Source organism: Heloderma suspectum, chromosome 3, assembly GCF_057233095.1.
Source record: "Heloderma suspectum isolate Gila_16-S chromosome 3, 16-S_ref, whole genome shotgun sequence".
In the NCBI taxonomy this organism is placed as follows: Eukaryota; Metazoa; Chordata; class Lepidosauria; order Squamata; family Helodermatidae; genus Heloderma; species Heloderma suspectum.
This window is the reverse complement of record NC_139460.1, coordinates 109,376,951-109,394,181: the sequence shown is the minus strand read 5'-3', so window position 1 is coordinate 109,394,181 and position 17,231 is coordinate 109,376,951. Positions and strand designations below refer to the sequence as shown.

General features: G+C 41.0%; 1 protein-coding gene across 8 annotated transcripts in view; it reads right to left on the bottom strand.

The window, feature by feature from the left end:
* Window positions 1-9,644: 9,644 nt before the first annotated feature.
* The window catches only part of CTPS2 (CTP synthase 2), a 128,572-nt gene continuing 120,985 nt past the window's right edge, over window positions 9,645-17,231 (bottom strand). For 7 of the 8 annotated variants that reach the window (XM_084844101.1, XM_084844107.1, XM_084844102.1 and 4 more), the window contains exons 18-19: window positions 12,969-13,061; window positions 9,645-11,541 (exon numbers count right to left, since the gene is read on the bottom strand). In XM_084844101.1, coding sequence (XP_084700227.1) covers window positions 12,992-13,061 — 70 coding nt within the window. In that variant the 3' untranslated portion in view covers window positions 9,645-11,541; window positions 12,969-12,991. Of the gene's footprint in view, window positions 11,542-12,963; window positions 13,062-17,231 lie in introns of those variants that run through there. The other variant, XM_084844099.1, reaches the window with a different exon arrangement.

The window sequence follows — 17,231 nt, the reverse complement described above, 5'->3', positions numbered from 1 at the left end:
AGATGGAGCTTACGTCCAGCCTTTCCCCAGCATGCTAGGGAACAGGGATATTTCGCCAAACACCAGACAGATGGGGCGGGAATATAAAAAACACATTTAAACACTTTATAAAAATGCCATTTATTTTTTAACAGCAGCACTGGATTAGTTTAGAACACTTTATACATGTTATTAAACAGGAAATGCCTATTTATCTAAAAAGAAAGATCATTATGTGCATTGCCTTTGGGTGTTTTTGATGAACATATGGAACACAACAAACCAACTGGAAGAGTTAAACTCATGCTGTTAGAACTAGGAATTTTTACAGTAATATACTGATGGAGTACATAATTAGGCCTTGACATGAAATTGTAAAAATGTATATTATCTCCTTCAATTTAATTATTTAATGAAAAAGGCTGAATGTAGTCTTCTATTGGCTAATCATCTTTACTAATATTTTTATTAAGTGTGAAAGAGAATTTCAAATACAGGATGCATTTTAAAGTGGTCATGCCTGTATCTACATGAAATGTCAAGGACATTCTCTTTTACACCATCATTCCATTTTTTTTTTTCATCAGTGCATAATCATTGTCTAATGCAGTTCAGTTAGTTTGAGGTCATTTATGGAAATGTAACTGTAAGGCAATTAAGTATTTAATGCTGCTGTAACATAAAATTTCATTAACTTTTTTTGGTTTACTAAAATGGATATTGCCTATGAGGAAATTTTGGGCCTTAATGCAGGGATGAGTGGGTTTTCTTAATCAAAATGGTTCATAAACTCTACAAAATGTTATCCAAACTCAATTATTTTTAAACAGAATTGCTTTATTTAGTAGGTATTAAATGGGGGAAGGGGGCAGATTATAAAGTAAACTGGAAACACTTGAAGACCATACTCATTTTCTAGCACAATGTTGTCTCTCACAGCAAATGCTGCTAAGAGCATCTCTACACCAGCCTAACATCCCACATTTAAAATGAGGCTTTCTGCTTCCATTTTAAATGCAGGATCATGAGGGACTCCCTTTACACATGCTTCCCAACCCCGGTTTCCCCCTCCTTTTCCCCCTTATCTGAGTCTTCCAGATGTTTCATTATATAGCTTCTAGATGGTGCTGTGGTCTAGCTCCTCTTATTGCGGCCCTTCCTTTTTCACAAAGGAACTGAAGCAGAGCTGAAGCGCAGTAATTTGATAGCTCATTATCTCCGATCTTTTAAAAAAATTGAATAAAGGTCATTTAGTATGGGAGATGCCCTGGAGGTTAACGATGTCATCTAAAAGATCACAAACATCCATGAGTAACCAATCTCAATAGCAGGATAAAAGCTCCATGCAAAGAAGTCCTAAGTCTTCTAGCCTTATTACATGTAATAGGTAAGGTTGTAGTAAACAAACATTATACTTAATGTTTCAGTATCCCCATTATACTTACCCAAAAAAGCTCTGCACAACCAGTCTTGTTTCAGGATTGTTTAAGTCCAAGCCATAGACAAATAATCACAAAACTGTGTGAATAAAAAATAAACAGCAGAATATCTCTAAAACCAGGTTAATATACTTTGCCCAAAGCCAAGTGTACATTGGCAGTCCCATCGCATGCGGAAGTAACTATGTGTTACATGTTAGTTAGGAAAAGGTGCAACCCATCCAGCAATGGTCAGGAGACACTCTTTGTTACTTAGGGCTAAGGGAAAGAGTCTCTCTTCAGGAACAGAATGGCTTTCTGCCGTGATTTCCTGACACCTTCACTTTTTTGTGTATTTATTATACAATTTATAAACCACTCCACATCAAAAGATATCAGATAATAAACTAATTCAAATTCAAAACACACAAAAAAATTGCATTTCAAAACGTGAACATCAATAAAACAGTGGCAGGAATTTAGTCATTAGACATGAAATACTCTCCTGAAATGTTTTCAGTAAACACTGAAAACAAAGTAATGTGGCTGCATGCCTGATTTCAGGTGGAAGGGCATTCCACAGGGTGGGAGCCAACACACTAAAGGCCCTACTCCTAGCGGTTTCCAAACGGATCTCTGACCCATGTGTCATGACCAAGAGTGCCTGTTCAGAATACCTCAGTTACTAGGCAGGATGATAAAGGAGAAGGGATGTCCTCAAGGCATTAAGGAAGAAGGGGTGTCCTCAAAGCTTTGCGGACACACACCTTCTCCATCTCCAGTATGAAATTTTGCCCTGCTTTAAGTTTTTAACAAACTTATTTCTAGCTGTCTTGGTATGTTTCTCCATTTTAATGTTTATTTCTTATCTTTTTTAAAAAGCCAAACTGTTGTTGTTGTGTTTAGACTTTCTTTAAAAACACACACACACTTCGAGCGAAGAGGGACAATCAGTTGTCACTACAAACTGTTGTTTTCTCCTGAAAATTATTGGCTGCTACATGGCTCCAGGCACTTTCAAAGTTTATACAGCTGTCCTAAAAGTGAATATCTGCACAATCACAGCAGGTTCACCCCTTCAGTTCCACAGGACTCCAGTGAGCTATAACAACCCTTTTGTTAAATTAGCTGGAGATAAATATCCAAGGGCAAGGACTGCAATCTTTCAGCTGAAGACATAGGAGGAACTTGTTACCTGGATGGACACAGGTAGCAGTGTTACAGAGCTATCATGTCCCACAAAACAGGGAGATGAGTACACAGCAGGACTGGGGTCAACTTCACCATATTGATTTCAAAATCCTTCAAGGCTACTGCCACCACCATAGAGCTGCTAACACAGGTGCAACTCTATATGGTTGCATAGTGACTAGTTAGAATGTGAGTGCAATAGAATGACAGCCTGGGAGAAAGCGAGACGGATCTTGGAATTGTGGTAGATCACAAGCTGAATATGAGCCAACAATGTGATGTGGCTGCAAAACCAATTACCTAGGAAGGTGGTGGGCTCTCCCACACTGGAGGTATTCAAGATGAAGCTGGACAGCCATCTGTCAGGGATGCTTTGACTTAGATTCCTGCATTGAGCAGGGGCAGGGGGTTGAACCCGATGGTCTTATAGGCCCCTTCCAACCCTACTATTCTATGATTCTACTTTCCCTTCACAGAGTATGCTGCTGTACGTTTGCTATTCAACACATTCTTGCAATGTATGCATTCATTCATTCATTCATTCATTCATTCAGAGCATTTATATTGTGCTCTTCAGCCAGTCTCCCAGAGTGCCTTATAGATTAATAAAAACGAGACAGTCCCTGCCCTCAGGCTTACAATATAAAAAGTCACAGCACAGAAGAAAAAAGGGGATGGAGAAGGAAATGGGAAAAAGCTTAGGCACCAATTCTTAATGTTATACAGTCCTTATAATGACCAGCTGTAATAACAATGGGCTGCTCACAGCTCAGAAACAGGACTTGGTGGGCCTTCAAGAAATAAACAAGTGACCTGACCTTCCTCAAAGTAACTGTAATGCAGCTAGACATTGGTTGTCTTACATGGTGGGGCCTCAATCATCTGGGGCCTGCCTAGTTGAAAACTGCTGTCTTGTTACTCCCACCACTGCAGGTAAGTCTCAGGGGTGGGGTGGGGCAGATGATCCTGCTACTCTTCCTCACTGGACAACTAGTCCCAATTCCCAATATGAGAGGGGTGAAGGGGCCAGCCAAGTTATGCATATGTTTAGTATCTGGGCATAGAAGTACAATATAAATTACTGACTACCTACCTGAAAATGTTTCTTACATTAAGAACTTGGACTTTTCTACACGAGGCTCTTATGCCGATGCATCAACTATTAAGTTTCATTACAGAATTTAGATCTGAGCACTACACAAGGAGAGTTTCCTTGCCTGTTTTTCTGCTACATAACCTCTACATAACCTCTAGGTGGCACTGTGGTGTAACAGAACAGCACAAATACAAAAGAGGAAACCACAATTTCTTTCACCATCAGACATATACCCCATTTTCCCTCCTGTAAAAAAAAAAAACTAGCAGTAAGTGCTGTTTATAAAACTGTATTGTCTAAAGAACCCATAAACAATCATGAATAGGAAATGATAAGCACACAAGTGCCTCATGTAGAAAAGCTGCTTGAGACTATGGTCTAAATTATGCAGATATATTAAAATATCTGTGGGATTTTTTGTTTTCATTTCATTTTATACTAAAACTCAAACAGTTCTATTGGATGACTTTACTAGAAAGCCAAAATATAAAACAATAATGTGCAACTCTACCAACACATTATAATTGCAAATTGATTAAGCAGTGCCTTGGCTAGTTGTGTGCTAGGACGTTTTTTCAACAGTACAAATGAACCCAAGACATTTACAAATCAGGATTGCTGACACATTTATGGTATAGATAATATAAGCAAACATAAATTGCAAGAATCTTTAACAGCAAAGTATGAGCCAGAAGCTTGGCATGTATAAGCTATTTTGGTTGCTGCTATAAAGTCTAAGGGGCAAACTGCATGTGATGTGATGTTAAATGTGCCTTTGCATTTCAGGTGTACATTTTATTTTTAAATGCAATCTTTTATTGAAACCCCAGCAGGTGGGGATGAAGAGTTTAAAACTTTCCTCCCTTGCTGCTACCTTGAGGAAAATCTCTCCTCTGAAGCTGGTATTTGTTTTGGGGGAGGTGGGGAGGGAAATCCTGCATTTCAGCTAAATTCTGTGAAAATAATGGAAGCTGTGGCAAAGGTTACATAGGTCCCTAGTTATTCAAAATAACCAGTGGAGTGTTCACAAAATGGCAGAATGAGTATGAAAATGCAGCCATACATCCAAGTCCGAGCCGCAACATCCCTTCCCAGCTGGCTTTGCTCATTTTCTTTCCCTTAGCCCCTGCTTCCTCACTCTTGGTTCTAGGGATGGGTGATTCTCTCCCTCCCATTTGCCCCCAAAGGGGTTGAGGCTTTGGGCATTTTTCAACTCCCCAAAAGCCTTGAGGTAGGGTTCAACCAAAATGAAGGTGGGCACAACCAGCTCACAGCACTTGTGCCCGCCTCAATTCTGCTTGCAAGAATTTGAGCAGAGGTACTCGCATTCTTGCAGCACCCCACTCAGTCCCCTTATGACCCCTGCCACTGATACTTCCCTTAAGGAGGGGAAATAGTATTTACAAGTGAGACCTGCAACCAAGTGTTACCGTGCGGATTGTTTCTACTCAGTACTCCCTTTCCCCGCCCCCAAAACTCAGTTGACATTCTGTGGTCACTAAGCATACTCAGTCCTGGTTTGGGGTTCCCACCCATAGGTTTTTGTTATTTAAAAAAATACATTTACAAACCTTGGGCTTTCTCCAAGCCTGCACAACCCTCTTGTGCATGGGTGGTGCCATTTTGGCCACATAGCACTTACAGGCTGAACATCAAAAAAGAGGGAATGATTCCCCATAGAGTTTCTTGTGAGAAGAGGCATTGATCTCTTCAGGGAGAAAGATCCCAAACGCAACAGTAGTATAATGCCTTTTAATAGGACTATAAAAAGAGGAAGGGGGTACTTGAACTCCCAGCAGTTTAGGCAAGGACAAAAGGTTGCTTGGACTGAACACCAACCCAGCAAGGTTGGTGTTCCACCACCCCTTACGTCCAACTCAGCCTGAGCCAGGGGACTCTCAGTTCTTACTGGACACCACTAAGGCATATGAAACAAGAGCCCAAACCAGTGCCCTCTATTTCAAAGCCCTAAGCCTAAAACCTTAAACAATAGTAATAACCAAGGGGAAAGCTCTGGATTTAGCACCAAGGCCAATTAGAATGAAACACACACATCCAATTACGATAGGCAGCAGGTTTATTTACAGAAAGGGAAAAGGAATAACATACAACAAACAACATTTGGAAACAGTACTTACAAGGCAAAATAACAGAACTGGCTAAAACCTGCCTAAACATGTCAAAGCACAGCCTTCAATAGGACAGGACCAAACAGAGACAACTGAAACCCAAGACACAGAAGACAAAGGGCAGCTATATAACCCCCCTGGTTATATGCTCAAGTCTCTGGCAAAATCTAAGGTGATCCCCATTAGCCAATCACTCTTGCAGAGGAGTGGGAGGTAGGGATTCCCAGAGGAACACAGTTGAGATCACTCAGTCCAATTGTCCTGGATTCTGCTCTGTCCTTGATGACAGAGACAGCAGGAGATAACACACAGAGATGGCTTAATGAATACATGCAGGCTCAGTCCTACAAAATGGTATCTTACAAGCTACTAGAACACAGAAATAAAAACGGATTTATTGACAAGGACTATTAAAATGTTACAAACAGTGAGCAAACCTTTCAGTTCTCCAGAACTCTTCTACAGGCTATATATTCAAAACAAAACTAAGGGGGGTGTTTAATGGGAGGAAAGAGAAACGATATTTCAGCACATGATGGAAAACCCCCAAAGTCTGCAGTTTGTCACCATCTTAATGTGGGCTATAGAGGTATTATGCAGCCTTAAGTAGGTAGTTCCTTCCTGATAGGTGCAAAACAGATTTTAAGCTGCATCGAGGGCTCACCTTTCCAAGGTGAAAGGTTTCAGGTTCCCCAAACAAAGACCATTACCTTCACCTTCATCTCAGTTTTCAGCAGGCACCTTTTCTGACCATGCCAGCAAAAGTTTTATGATGCATATGCAGACAGAAAGACAAATATATACAACACTATAAGAGATATGCAAATACCTTGAATACTGAATATGAACACATCTCTTTTACAGGGCAGCAGTAAAAAAAACAAAAACCCAAACACTCACTGTTCTGTTCTTTTTGCATTTCCACTTAATTGCAAAATGGTTGCTGAGTATGGAAAGAACAAATATAGGGCAATGGTATTCTTTTCTTAATCTTTTTAATTGCTTCTATATTATCAGCTACAAAGCTTCACATCCCATCTCCATTGTTTTCCAAAATAATTTTGAATAGACTAACATAAAAACAATCACCATGCTTTGATATTAGCATCATAGAAACATTAGAGGTAAAGAAATAGGAAGTGACTTTCTTTCCTGTTCCAAGCTGTTCATGAACTTAGAAATACACTTGTGTTGTTTACACAAAGTGATCTTTTATAACAAGAATATTGGGGCTGAACTTCCTTTCTATTTGGCAATACATTTCGTTTGTTTGTTTATTTATTTAATGAGTTGCTCTATAGCTGAAGCTCTCAGACTATACACATAATAAAAGCAAAAAATAAAACCAGTGATAAAACCAATGTTCATATGTTTTATTGTGGAATACAAGGTTGTGGGTTTTTTTTAAATGTCCTTATAATCCAGTAAATGCTGACTTCTATCCATTAATAGGTGAATTGCCTGTGAAGGTTCAGCATGGGGAAAACCTAAGATTGCCCAAACCAAACTTTAGAGGACCCTGTACCTTTAAGACATGTATAGCAAGCAGACTTTCACAGGTGTGGCATTTCCATCACACCCTTGCAAAGGCAGGATAAGCTGTATTCAGCAGGGTTTCTATTCAGCACTTTAAGGCAGGGGTGGGCAGAAGGTAGATCTGGATCTACTGGTAGATTTCTGGATGATATACTGTAGATTGACAAGGATTTCTGACTCCTAAGTGCTTAATAATAGCAGAAACAAAATGTCTGTCCCCCATCTTAAATTATATTACTGAAATTAAGAAAGCTGGGGCTAACCAGAAGTTGATTTTTGCGTGCAAGGACTGCTCCACAACAAGAACCCATTACACAGAATGGGCAAACTGAGGCATGCAAGTCAATTGCAAGACCATGAGTTCAAAGCAAAGGGTTGGGGGGGGGTGTCTCTGATCCATACAACAAAGCAGATTGAAAAATGGGGGGGGGGGATTGGGGAAAACAGTGAGTTATTGGAGGCTCACATGTCAGCATGTTCAGACTTAAATGTTGCTGCAATTATGCCATTGGTTATTTTATCAGAGCACTGATTTAGCTTGTTAAGCTAAAGTTATTCACATAAGTCCCACAGAAATCAATTGGATACACATGCATGTTAAGCCGCGTTTAAAACTGGTGTCACAAGTATTCAAGCAGGCAAGGCAAACAATTCTGGACACGTGTATGAGTGCCCCCACCCTGAACCTCAGTTGGGCTCAAATTTATTCATCCCATTCCTCTCTTCTGCAGCTCAGGGGCTAAGCAGCAGAAGACACACTGTGGTGGCCAGGGAGGGATGCTAGCAAACTGCTTGGTTTTGCTGGTTGCCGAGAAGCCCCCTCTTCAGCAGCCAGCACAGAAATTGAATGCGACGGCCTATGAAGAGGGAGCAGTCTGTCCCTCCTCGGCCAGCCTGCTCAGATTCTATGGTGGTTGCTGAAGAGGGGAAGCCCCTCCTCCATGTCCAGCATAGGCCAGCAACCACCCCAACACAGGATGCCGGGTGGCTCTGGAAGACTGCCTGGCAGCTTGAGGTGGGTTGACTTTGCAACAGGCAATGCCTGGGCTCAAACCTGCAAAGGTAGGTAGGTAGGTAAGTAGGTAGGTAGGTAGGTGGCGGCCATCCTATCAGAAGCTTCCAGGGCTCATTCTGGCCAGTGAGGCAGGAAATGCTCAACCCATTGGGCAGCATGAACAGAATATTCTGATAGGTGAGGGTGCAGGCAGTCTCCTTTCACTGTTAGCATGCTGTCCTTATACTGGCGGCCAAAGAGGAGAATCCTTCTGGCTGGCAAGCATAAACTGAATTGGGCCACTTCTAGAGGCCGACTGAACATCACACCCTCCCTCGAGCGGTTTTGATGTTTGAAGGATGTGTCTAAAGGGTCCTGTTTCTTTTTTGGATAGAGAAGCCTCCTGCTTGGCCATCCCAAGCTGATCCAGCTCAGCGTGTGACATGCGGAAAGGACAGGACAGGCTCATGAATTAACTGTGTTGTAAGATGTTTTAGAATCTTGATGCTCCCTTTTATTCTTATACAGTCAGTTTTTAGCCCTCACTGTGAAGAATGAATTATGAAAACATGAAAACCACATGCACCCTAGCCATGGTTCTCTTGTAGCCCAGTTAAATCCTCAGAAAATGCTATTTCCCATAATCCAGCCAGCAGAGGGAGAGAGGACATGGACAGAAATGTGTGCTACCATTTTTTTTAAAGTCTAAGAACACTTTTAATCCAATTTTCTAGGCCAATATAAGTGTAATGTAAAATAAAAACACATTCATCCTCATTTAATATTTTAATACATTTCAAAATCCAGTTTAAACTCACGAAAAGTCTTTAAGAAAAAATATAATATGTTTTAGATGATAATGGTCAATGTTTGATAACTGAGATTCAATAATCTAACAGTATCAACTCTCATAACTTCAATGGCACATTATAAAAATAAACAGACAAGAAAGTTCTCCCCCCACCAGTTTTTGTCCATATGTTATATTGGCCAGAGCACTAGGAAACTAGTGGTTTTCTAATGCAATTTGTAAAACATCAACAAGAGAGCCAGTGTAGTGTAGTGGTGAGAGTGACGGACTGGGAGCCGGGAGATCCAGGTTCTAGTCCCCGCTTGGCCATGGAGGCTCGCTGGGTGACTTTGGGCCAGTCACAGACTCTCAGCCCAACCTACCTCACGGGGTTGTTGTTGTGAGGATACAACAGAGAGGAGGAGGATAATGTAAGCCACCTTGGGTTCCTTGCAAGAGGAAAAAAGGCGAGATATAAATGCAATAATAATAATAATAAAAAAAAACCTATATCATATATTAACAAACATTTTATTGAAAGGTGAGGAAATCACTTACAAATATAGCACTCAAACAAGAGGATACTTTCTGCAGGTCTCTCTGATAGAAAGTTATCTCTTAACATAGGAATTAAGACACACTACTTCTTACTCCGTGAAGAACCTTTTCTCCATAAGAAAGTGCAAGAATAAGCATACCACCAGTTGGACAGCTGTCTGGACATATCTTCACCAGTCTGAAAAGGGGTCTCTAAAGGAACAGTGCAAAAAAGATCTTCTGTTGCTAATGAGACAATGACAATGCTACTCCAGTGCAGCTGATACTGAGAAAAACACAATACTGCATACAGTTAACATGGACAGGGGTAGGACCCCTGATTGGTCCTACCTAAAATAAATGCATGTGGGACTGGGCACAGGAATATAGCAAAAAAAAATCCTTCTGTCACTGTACTTTTAGTAACTGTTTCAATCTGTCATAAGTTACAGCATCCCCATGAGTGTCCTAAGTTGGTGCAAATGAGCTCATATGGCACAAGTTAGTTTCTATGGGGAGAAAAAAAGCAAGGAAATAAGGTTTTAAATCCATGTTCACAACTCCTCCATCTCTTATATTAAATTTATGATAAGGAAACATCAACAATGGCACTTGTGCTCACCAGTAGCAAGTGTCCCTTGCCCCCTGGCAAGGTTCTCACTCCAGCCTATGACTGGAGCCATGAAGAAAAGCCATGAAGAAAAGAACACAAATGGTAGGCATTTCAGCCACTATTTCTATCCTTATCCAGGCCTCTGTTGAAGATGAGGCAAGACGTCGCCTCAAGACGTCGCCTCTCCCTCCAACCTCTGTCCTCAGTAGAGGTTATCTATACCTGTCATATTTTCTACACCTCTCTAAACTTAGATCACCTCTCACCCAAGTTCTGTGTGCTTGCCAGAAGGGTTGAGAGAAGCAGCAACTTTTCACTTCCACAGGAGTTTGGGTAAAGATTAAAAAAAAAAAATAGCAGAGACTCTCCTGCTTTTTCTTATCTTCTCCATGCCACAGCACAAAGTAAAGAAACACTTCTCTTCTGAGAGCTCTCTGCACATGCCAGGGTTTGGTGTGGATAGAGATAAAATTAGTAGTGAGGACAGATAGAGGCTTGGCTGGTATAAGACAAGCTGTTATTTGTTGATCCCTAACCCAGTATATTGTATCCACATTGTCACATTTTGATATAAGTTTGTTATATTACAACCTTCTGCTCTATTATTGGCACTATACTCCAACATTGTAACCCTTTCAATATTACTTATGTCCAGGGACAATAACCAAATGTGTACATCAGTGAAGATCAGCCTGGCCCAACCTGGTGCCCTCCAGATGTGCTGGACTACATCCCTCATCATCATCAGCCAACATGGCACCAGGTTGGGGAAAGGTGGTGGTGACAAAAATATGTCTGCATATTAAAAAATCGGGTAAGGTCTCCAACTTTCAATCCAATAACAATATGAAGAGAACAGACCTAAGAGAAATCTGTACTGATCATGTATATTTGAGAATCTCATTTTATAAGCAACACACTTTTACAGTTACTGACATTTCTGCAAATGATTTAGAAATGTATTCAAAATATGCCCACACCACCAAAGGCACAAAGCTAACAGAGTCACCTGAAATCATCAGACAGGATAAGACAGTCCTATATGCAATTTTAAAAGAGTTGTAATGCTTAAATTGAATTGATTTTTCTCTGGGGCAGCAGAAGCATTGTCTGGTAACACTGGGGGATCTTCACAATACATATGGAAAGCAGCTGTGTTGATGGTGGTCTTCTCTGATGGCTTTGAAACGTAATAGGTTTTTTTGCCTTTGGAATGACCTTTTCAATTATGCCTTTTCTTCTGCTTGTTTTTTTTAATCTTGCAAAAAAAGAGGTGAAAAAAGAATTACTACTATGCAACCACCTTCTCTACATGTGTAATTAATATTTCTATAGATGGCCCAAAATGAGCAACTAAATTCTTTGTCCTTGAAGCAAATGGAAGAGAAATGTTGTTATCTGGGTCTCTCTGTCAGTCCCACCACTTTCACCACTGAATGTGATTGTCTATGTTGCCTCTCTGTTTTTTGGACATAAGATTTATTTGACCAACAAAGAATTTCCACTTTGGGGGTCATTTGCCTCATTCTGCTTCTGGTCAGATGGACAGAAAAGTCAGGCAGCAGGCAACCATTTATGCTGCTTTCATGTTGTGACTTCAGCGTGGCTGAACACTGAAATTCAGCACCAAGAAAACACCATTTGAATTAAAAATTACAAAGTTGAGTGAGTAGCTGAAAAAGCCTTTTAGATATGAATACAAACTTTGGAACATACATCCAAAATGCTGTAGAAATAGTAAAAGGTGCATTAACAGAGAAAAACATCTGAAAGCAGAAAATTAAGGGCAACGGATAGAAAAATACATGGCAATTCTAAAGACTATTTATACTGATCTACTTCCATTGAATCAAACACAGCATGTCTATACACAAGCATTTTTTCTGAAAAACACCCCTTAAGAAGGAAATCTGGAACTGAGACAACTGAGTGCACCAAATTAAAAAAAAGAGAGCAAAATACGCTATAGGAAAGCACCAGCCACTTTTTTTCGTGCCCCCAAATGAATGGACTGAACACCCTGAATCACACCCCTAAGAAAGCGTTTGCCTCATACATCAAGGAGCCAGCCCTCAGTTGATACCATTAGGTCCAAGAGACAAACAGAAGGGATAAAGGAAGTGGGGTCCACATCACACAGGAGCACCCTCACAATAGGAATAATTCATGTTTTCTTCATCTTGCTGCCTGAAAGTTAACACAGACACTCTTGAGTTGTGGCATAAATGAGAGGCACTGGGATATGCTCCAGAGACCACACTTGGATAGTACTGGTGGTGGGATCTAGAGAGTTACCTTGCTGTCTGCATGATCAGCTTGGCAGTCTGGGAAAAATCATACCTCAGATAGACCAACTCTAGACAATTCTGAGTTACATTTAACTTCATATCTGTTTTGGCCCTCAGAGGATGACATGAAGTCATCCTAAACAGATTTTTACTCTGGATTTCATATGTTGTCTTTGCATTTAATGTTTACATTTTAAAAAATGCAGATTGTATCAGCTGGGGTGCAGGTTGACAATTAACAGGATCAGAGCAGACATGAGACTTCACCCACCCCCAGCAAATACTAGCTTAATAGGTGAAATTATTCTCATGGCCATGGGGGGCGGGGGTGGGGTGGGGCGGGATCTCCCATTGAGGATGGAAGAGGAACATTCAGTTTCAAAAGGATCCAGTTTACCTGTCTCCTCTTCTAAAGAATGTTCAGCTTTTTTCTGATTCAGGAAGTTCTTTTTCTGGAAAACTATCATCACTGAGATCGCTGTAGCTGTCACTGAACAGAAAGGAATAAACAAACAAACAAACAAATAAGAATCCACTTCTTCACTTCAAGTTTCCCTGCTCTTAATCTCTATCTGTGCAATACGAGCCAATATTAAGCACTTTTAAATCTCATTGATTTCAGTGGAAGAATTAAACATATTAATTAAACTCTCTCATTAAAATCAGTGAAACGTAGAGGTGTTAACTTTGTCTTGAATGGGCCCTCAGGATAACTAACATAGTAGCAACCTCATCATATGAGAGATTTCTTCTTAGTGATAGCATGTTAGCTGCCCCAAGAAGATGAGAAGTCAGTTTTGTGATGTGATGAGTCACTATGTGATAAATACTTCAAATGGCCTTGCTAGTGAATATCAATCACAATAAACATAACACACATAAAGAATGTAGCCATCTGAATTCCTCCTAGTTTTATCCAAGAATTCCAAATTAGAAAAATGCTTACTTCTTTAATATTTTTTGCAGGGGTTCAGACTCTAAGGTCTCTTTAAGATTCCATGTCACTACATCACCAGGGGAACTCTTGTTATTGGGCAGCTGATAAACTGAATAAATAAATGGAACCATTCTTAAGACTTCCTTAAATGTCACCAGATGCAAATATCTATTTCCTTCAATAATAACACAAGTTATTAATTTCCATATTGCTAACGTTCAAAATTGAATTAGTTTTCTTAGTACATGTTAGTGTGAAATATTTTTGTTCAGTACAAGAGATGGTGTGTTATGGCTCTATCTTATGACCATAATTTCAAGGCTGTTAGTTGCAATTTTTGTTTGGTATAAGCATCTGTTCTGGTAAGCAACAACAGGCAAAGTGGAGTATTCTGTACTGATTTCCATCTGATGGAAGAGGAGTGACTGCCTGGGACAACTCATGCATGTTTCAGGTATGCATTCAAAGGCCATCATTCAACTTTCTCCTATTTTTATACCCAGTGATTGGAAGGGAGCTCTGAATCAACTGCCTCCCCATTTCTGATGAGAAAGGGAAAAAGTATTATTTCCAATGACAAAAACTTCTATTGCTTTGGTATGTAGGAATCCCCAAGTTTTCTACACCTATGAGGAACTGGATTGTCCAACAAAAATCTCACATTAGGTATTTTGTCTTTGCTCAGCACACCAGAACTAGAGTAGAACTTGTGCAAGGAAGAAATTTCCCCAAATTAATAGCTAACTGACATTTAAGGAGTGTTCTGCCAAGCATGTATTACTGCCATGTGCAATGGGGCTTTTAGCCCTCCTCTTCACTAGCAGATTCCATCCCCTGTATTTCTTTTCCAACTGACTCAATGTTCTGGCTAATAGGTTGGTTTTGGATTCCCCCACCACAAACAGTAAGTTTATTTCTAAAGATTTGTTGTACTTCTGCTAATCTTGAGACTTCCTCCAAGCCTATTATAACTTTTCTCTTGCGCACAGATTGTACCAGTTTAGCTACATAAGGACTGGCAATTGGAGAATAAGTTCACTGTTAGTATATAAGAAAGGGTGGTGCCATGACAAACAGGAAGAATGAGTGAGTGGGGGAAAAATGATTGGGAGGAAGGCAAAAAGACAATGGGGAACATTCCTAGCACTCCGCCCAGCCTCAATAACTGTCCTCATATTGTCCCAACCTCTCCTCAGCAGTGTGTTGGATAGCCAAGGTTTTTACTGCCCAACTGAAAGGTATCTCAGAAAGCAGTAGTTTACTTTTTGATATTAAAAGACAAGAACAACAGTCAATCACTTCCATGGGAGAAAGTAGAGCACTGATCTCAAGGACTCAGAACGAGAACGAGAGAAAATATGCTCCTCCTGGCACTAGGGAAGAAGAAATTGGCACTACCTTCTGTCATAATGATGGGCATTCTGCTAGTAATTAATATTAAAGCACTCATAACAACATGGTCCACACACACTTTTATACCAGTAATACTATGTTGTACTTACTTCTTTCTGAATGTACCCAAGGAAGCATGGAATAAAACTTGATATTATGAAATAGTTTTGCATATTGCATGAAAAATTAAAACATATTAAAAGATAATAACAGCACACCTTTTTATTATTATTACTATACTATCAAATTTATGCTAAAAACAGAAAATTTTGGCAAGGTTTTATTATTTTGTAACTGACTTTACTTGAAATATACATGCATCTCCTGTCATTATCCTTAGGTGCTGCATATGTAGCCTATATACAGACTCAATGAATTTGGGCCTGGAGGTTGCTCATACTAAATGCTCCACAGAAATCCCTCTGAAAGTCTCTGGCTGTGAATATTGTTAAGTACTAAATAAACATTTCTTTCCCTCTTCTAAAGCTCTGCTTTAAAAATGCTTTAAGAGTAGTTCCTTGAGTATATTTATGTTTATTGTTAAACAACTTGTGAGAGATACCTTAGCTCACACATGAGCTGCTGTGGACTGTACTACCATGGGCAAATGCTGAATATGAAATGGTTCCTATGCCAAGCATCGCCTATTATGGATAAAAGCTTTGTCATCCTCTTCATAATTGTATTATTGTATTATACTGTACATCATAAAACAACTGTTTACATGGTTCAAGGTAAATAAGAAGAAGATTCTCTCACTCACTCACTCAAATTTCACCCTCCTGATACAATTTCATAATGCCCCATTTTAGGCTGAGGGGTGACAATAGGTTGCTTGCCCTGTTACTGCTTAGACTGAGCAATGGCTTCCTGGAGTGAGGTTCCAGTCTCCTGCTCCCCAGCTGTGACAGCAGACCCTTTTAAAGGTGACAGACTGGAGAACAAAAAGAGCTGTCACCAGAGGCTTACCTAGATGTTAAGCTGCAGAGACATGATTGGATCTTCTAAAACCAGCTGCAGCCCTCCCCCTCCCAACTTAGATCAGGGCTGCAGTGAAGGGGAGGTGAATATAACCCTTTTCCCCAAATCCTACCCTCCCATCTCTTAAGGTACTTCAAGACAAAGCTTTCATTGTGCAATTGCCCTGTCGCAAACACAGAATTTTATGAGTAGTCCAGATGTCAACTTCCATTTATCACCTCCCCACATCATGGACCAGGACTGAAAGCCCTCAGAGACTGAGATATCCAGGGGCAGCAACACTAAAGGGAAGTCAGAACAGTTTCTGGTCCTATGCATTAAGGCCCTCTGTCAGGGTTGGATCGGAGACCATAGAGCCCCAAAGCAGTTCTGATTCTGAGGAAGAGATAGAAACCATGGGAGAGGAACCTGCGCGCTGTTCAGAGGTGCTGCCATAGGGAGAGCCCCTCCCTGCTCACATTCATGATAGTGGTAGCGACCCTGGCAGGCAGGGGGAGGGACAATTGGCGCTTCGGGACACTAGCTGCCGGCAAAGGGACAAGTGGGAGAAGGAGGGTGCTGAGAGGAGGCGCTCAGCCCGCTTGGCGTGATGTCAACAGCTGCGCCCCGATGCCCCATGGGAAAAGGGTGGACTTTCACCTCCTAGCCCTTAAATCCAGAGGTTTCCTGCCTCTGTCCTCCAAACGGAGATCGACTGATTTCACTAAGGCTAGCAACCTTTGGTAGGCAGCTCTCTAAAGTTTCCCTTATCAGGCTCATGCAATAAGCATCTGGAAGCGTCATTAGGTTGAATGGAAATAAAGCCTTGGAAAAGAGCCCTATCGTCTGTGTGTTGAATCTGGCTACTTGAGGATTTCAGAAGGCAGCAAGGGTGCTCCTGACACCCTCCACCTCTGATCCCACACCCTGTCCTTTTGATCTCTGGAAGGTGCCACTACCCTCGGACTCCAAGGAGTGGACATTGGACTCCTCTAGTGAGCAAGGAGGCCCTGGGATGTATTGCTCAACTAGCTTCTCATTGCTCAGGCCCTCACCTCCCAGAAGATGCCAGTGACTACGAAAACGGTTGGTGGCCCTTTAAAAGCCAGATGCAGCACTTGAGGAGCTGGTGCTCCAGAAGGACTCTCTTGGCCTGGCTATAAAACTCATGCCAGTTGCTTGTTTAGGGCAGTGTCTTTACTTTTGCTGCAGGATTGCACTCCTCAGTCCTGAATCTGAGCCCACATTCCCTGGGTCAGTACCTGAACAAAACTACTCTCCCCTCCACGCAATTTCTTTTGACTCCCTCACCCAGCACTATCCTTCTCCTGGAATTCAGCAGCAGCTTCTAAAGAACCTTTGCAGCCCCCT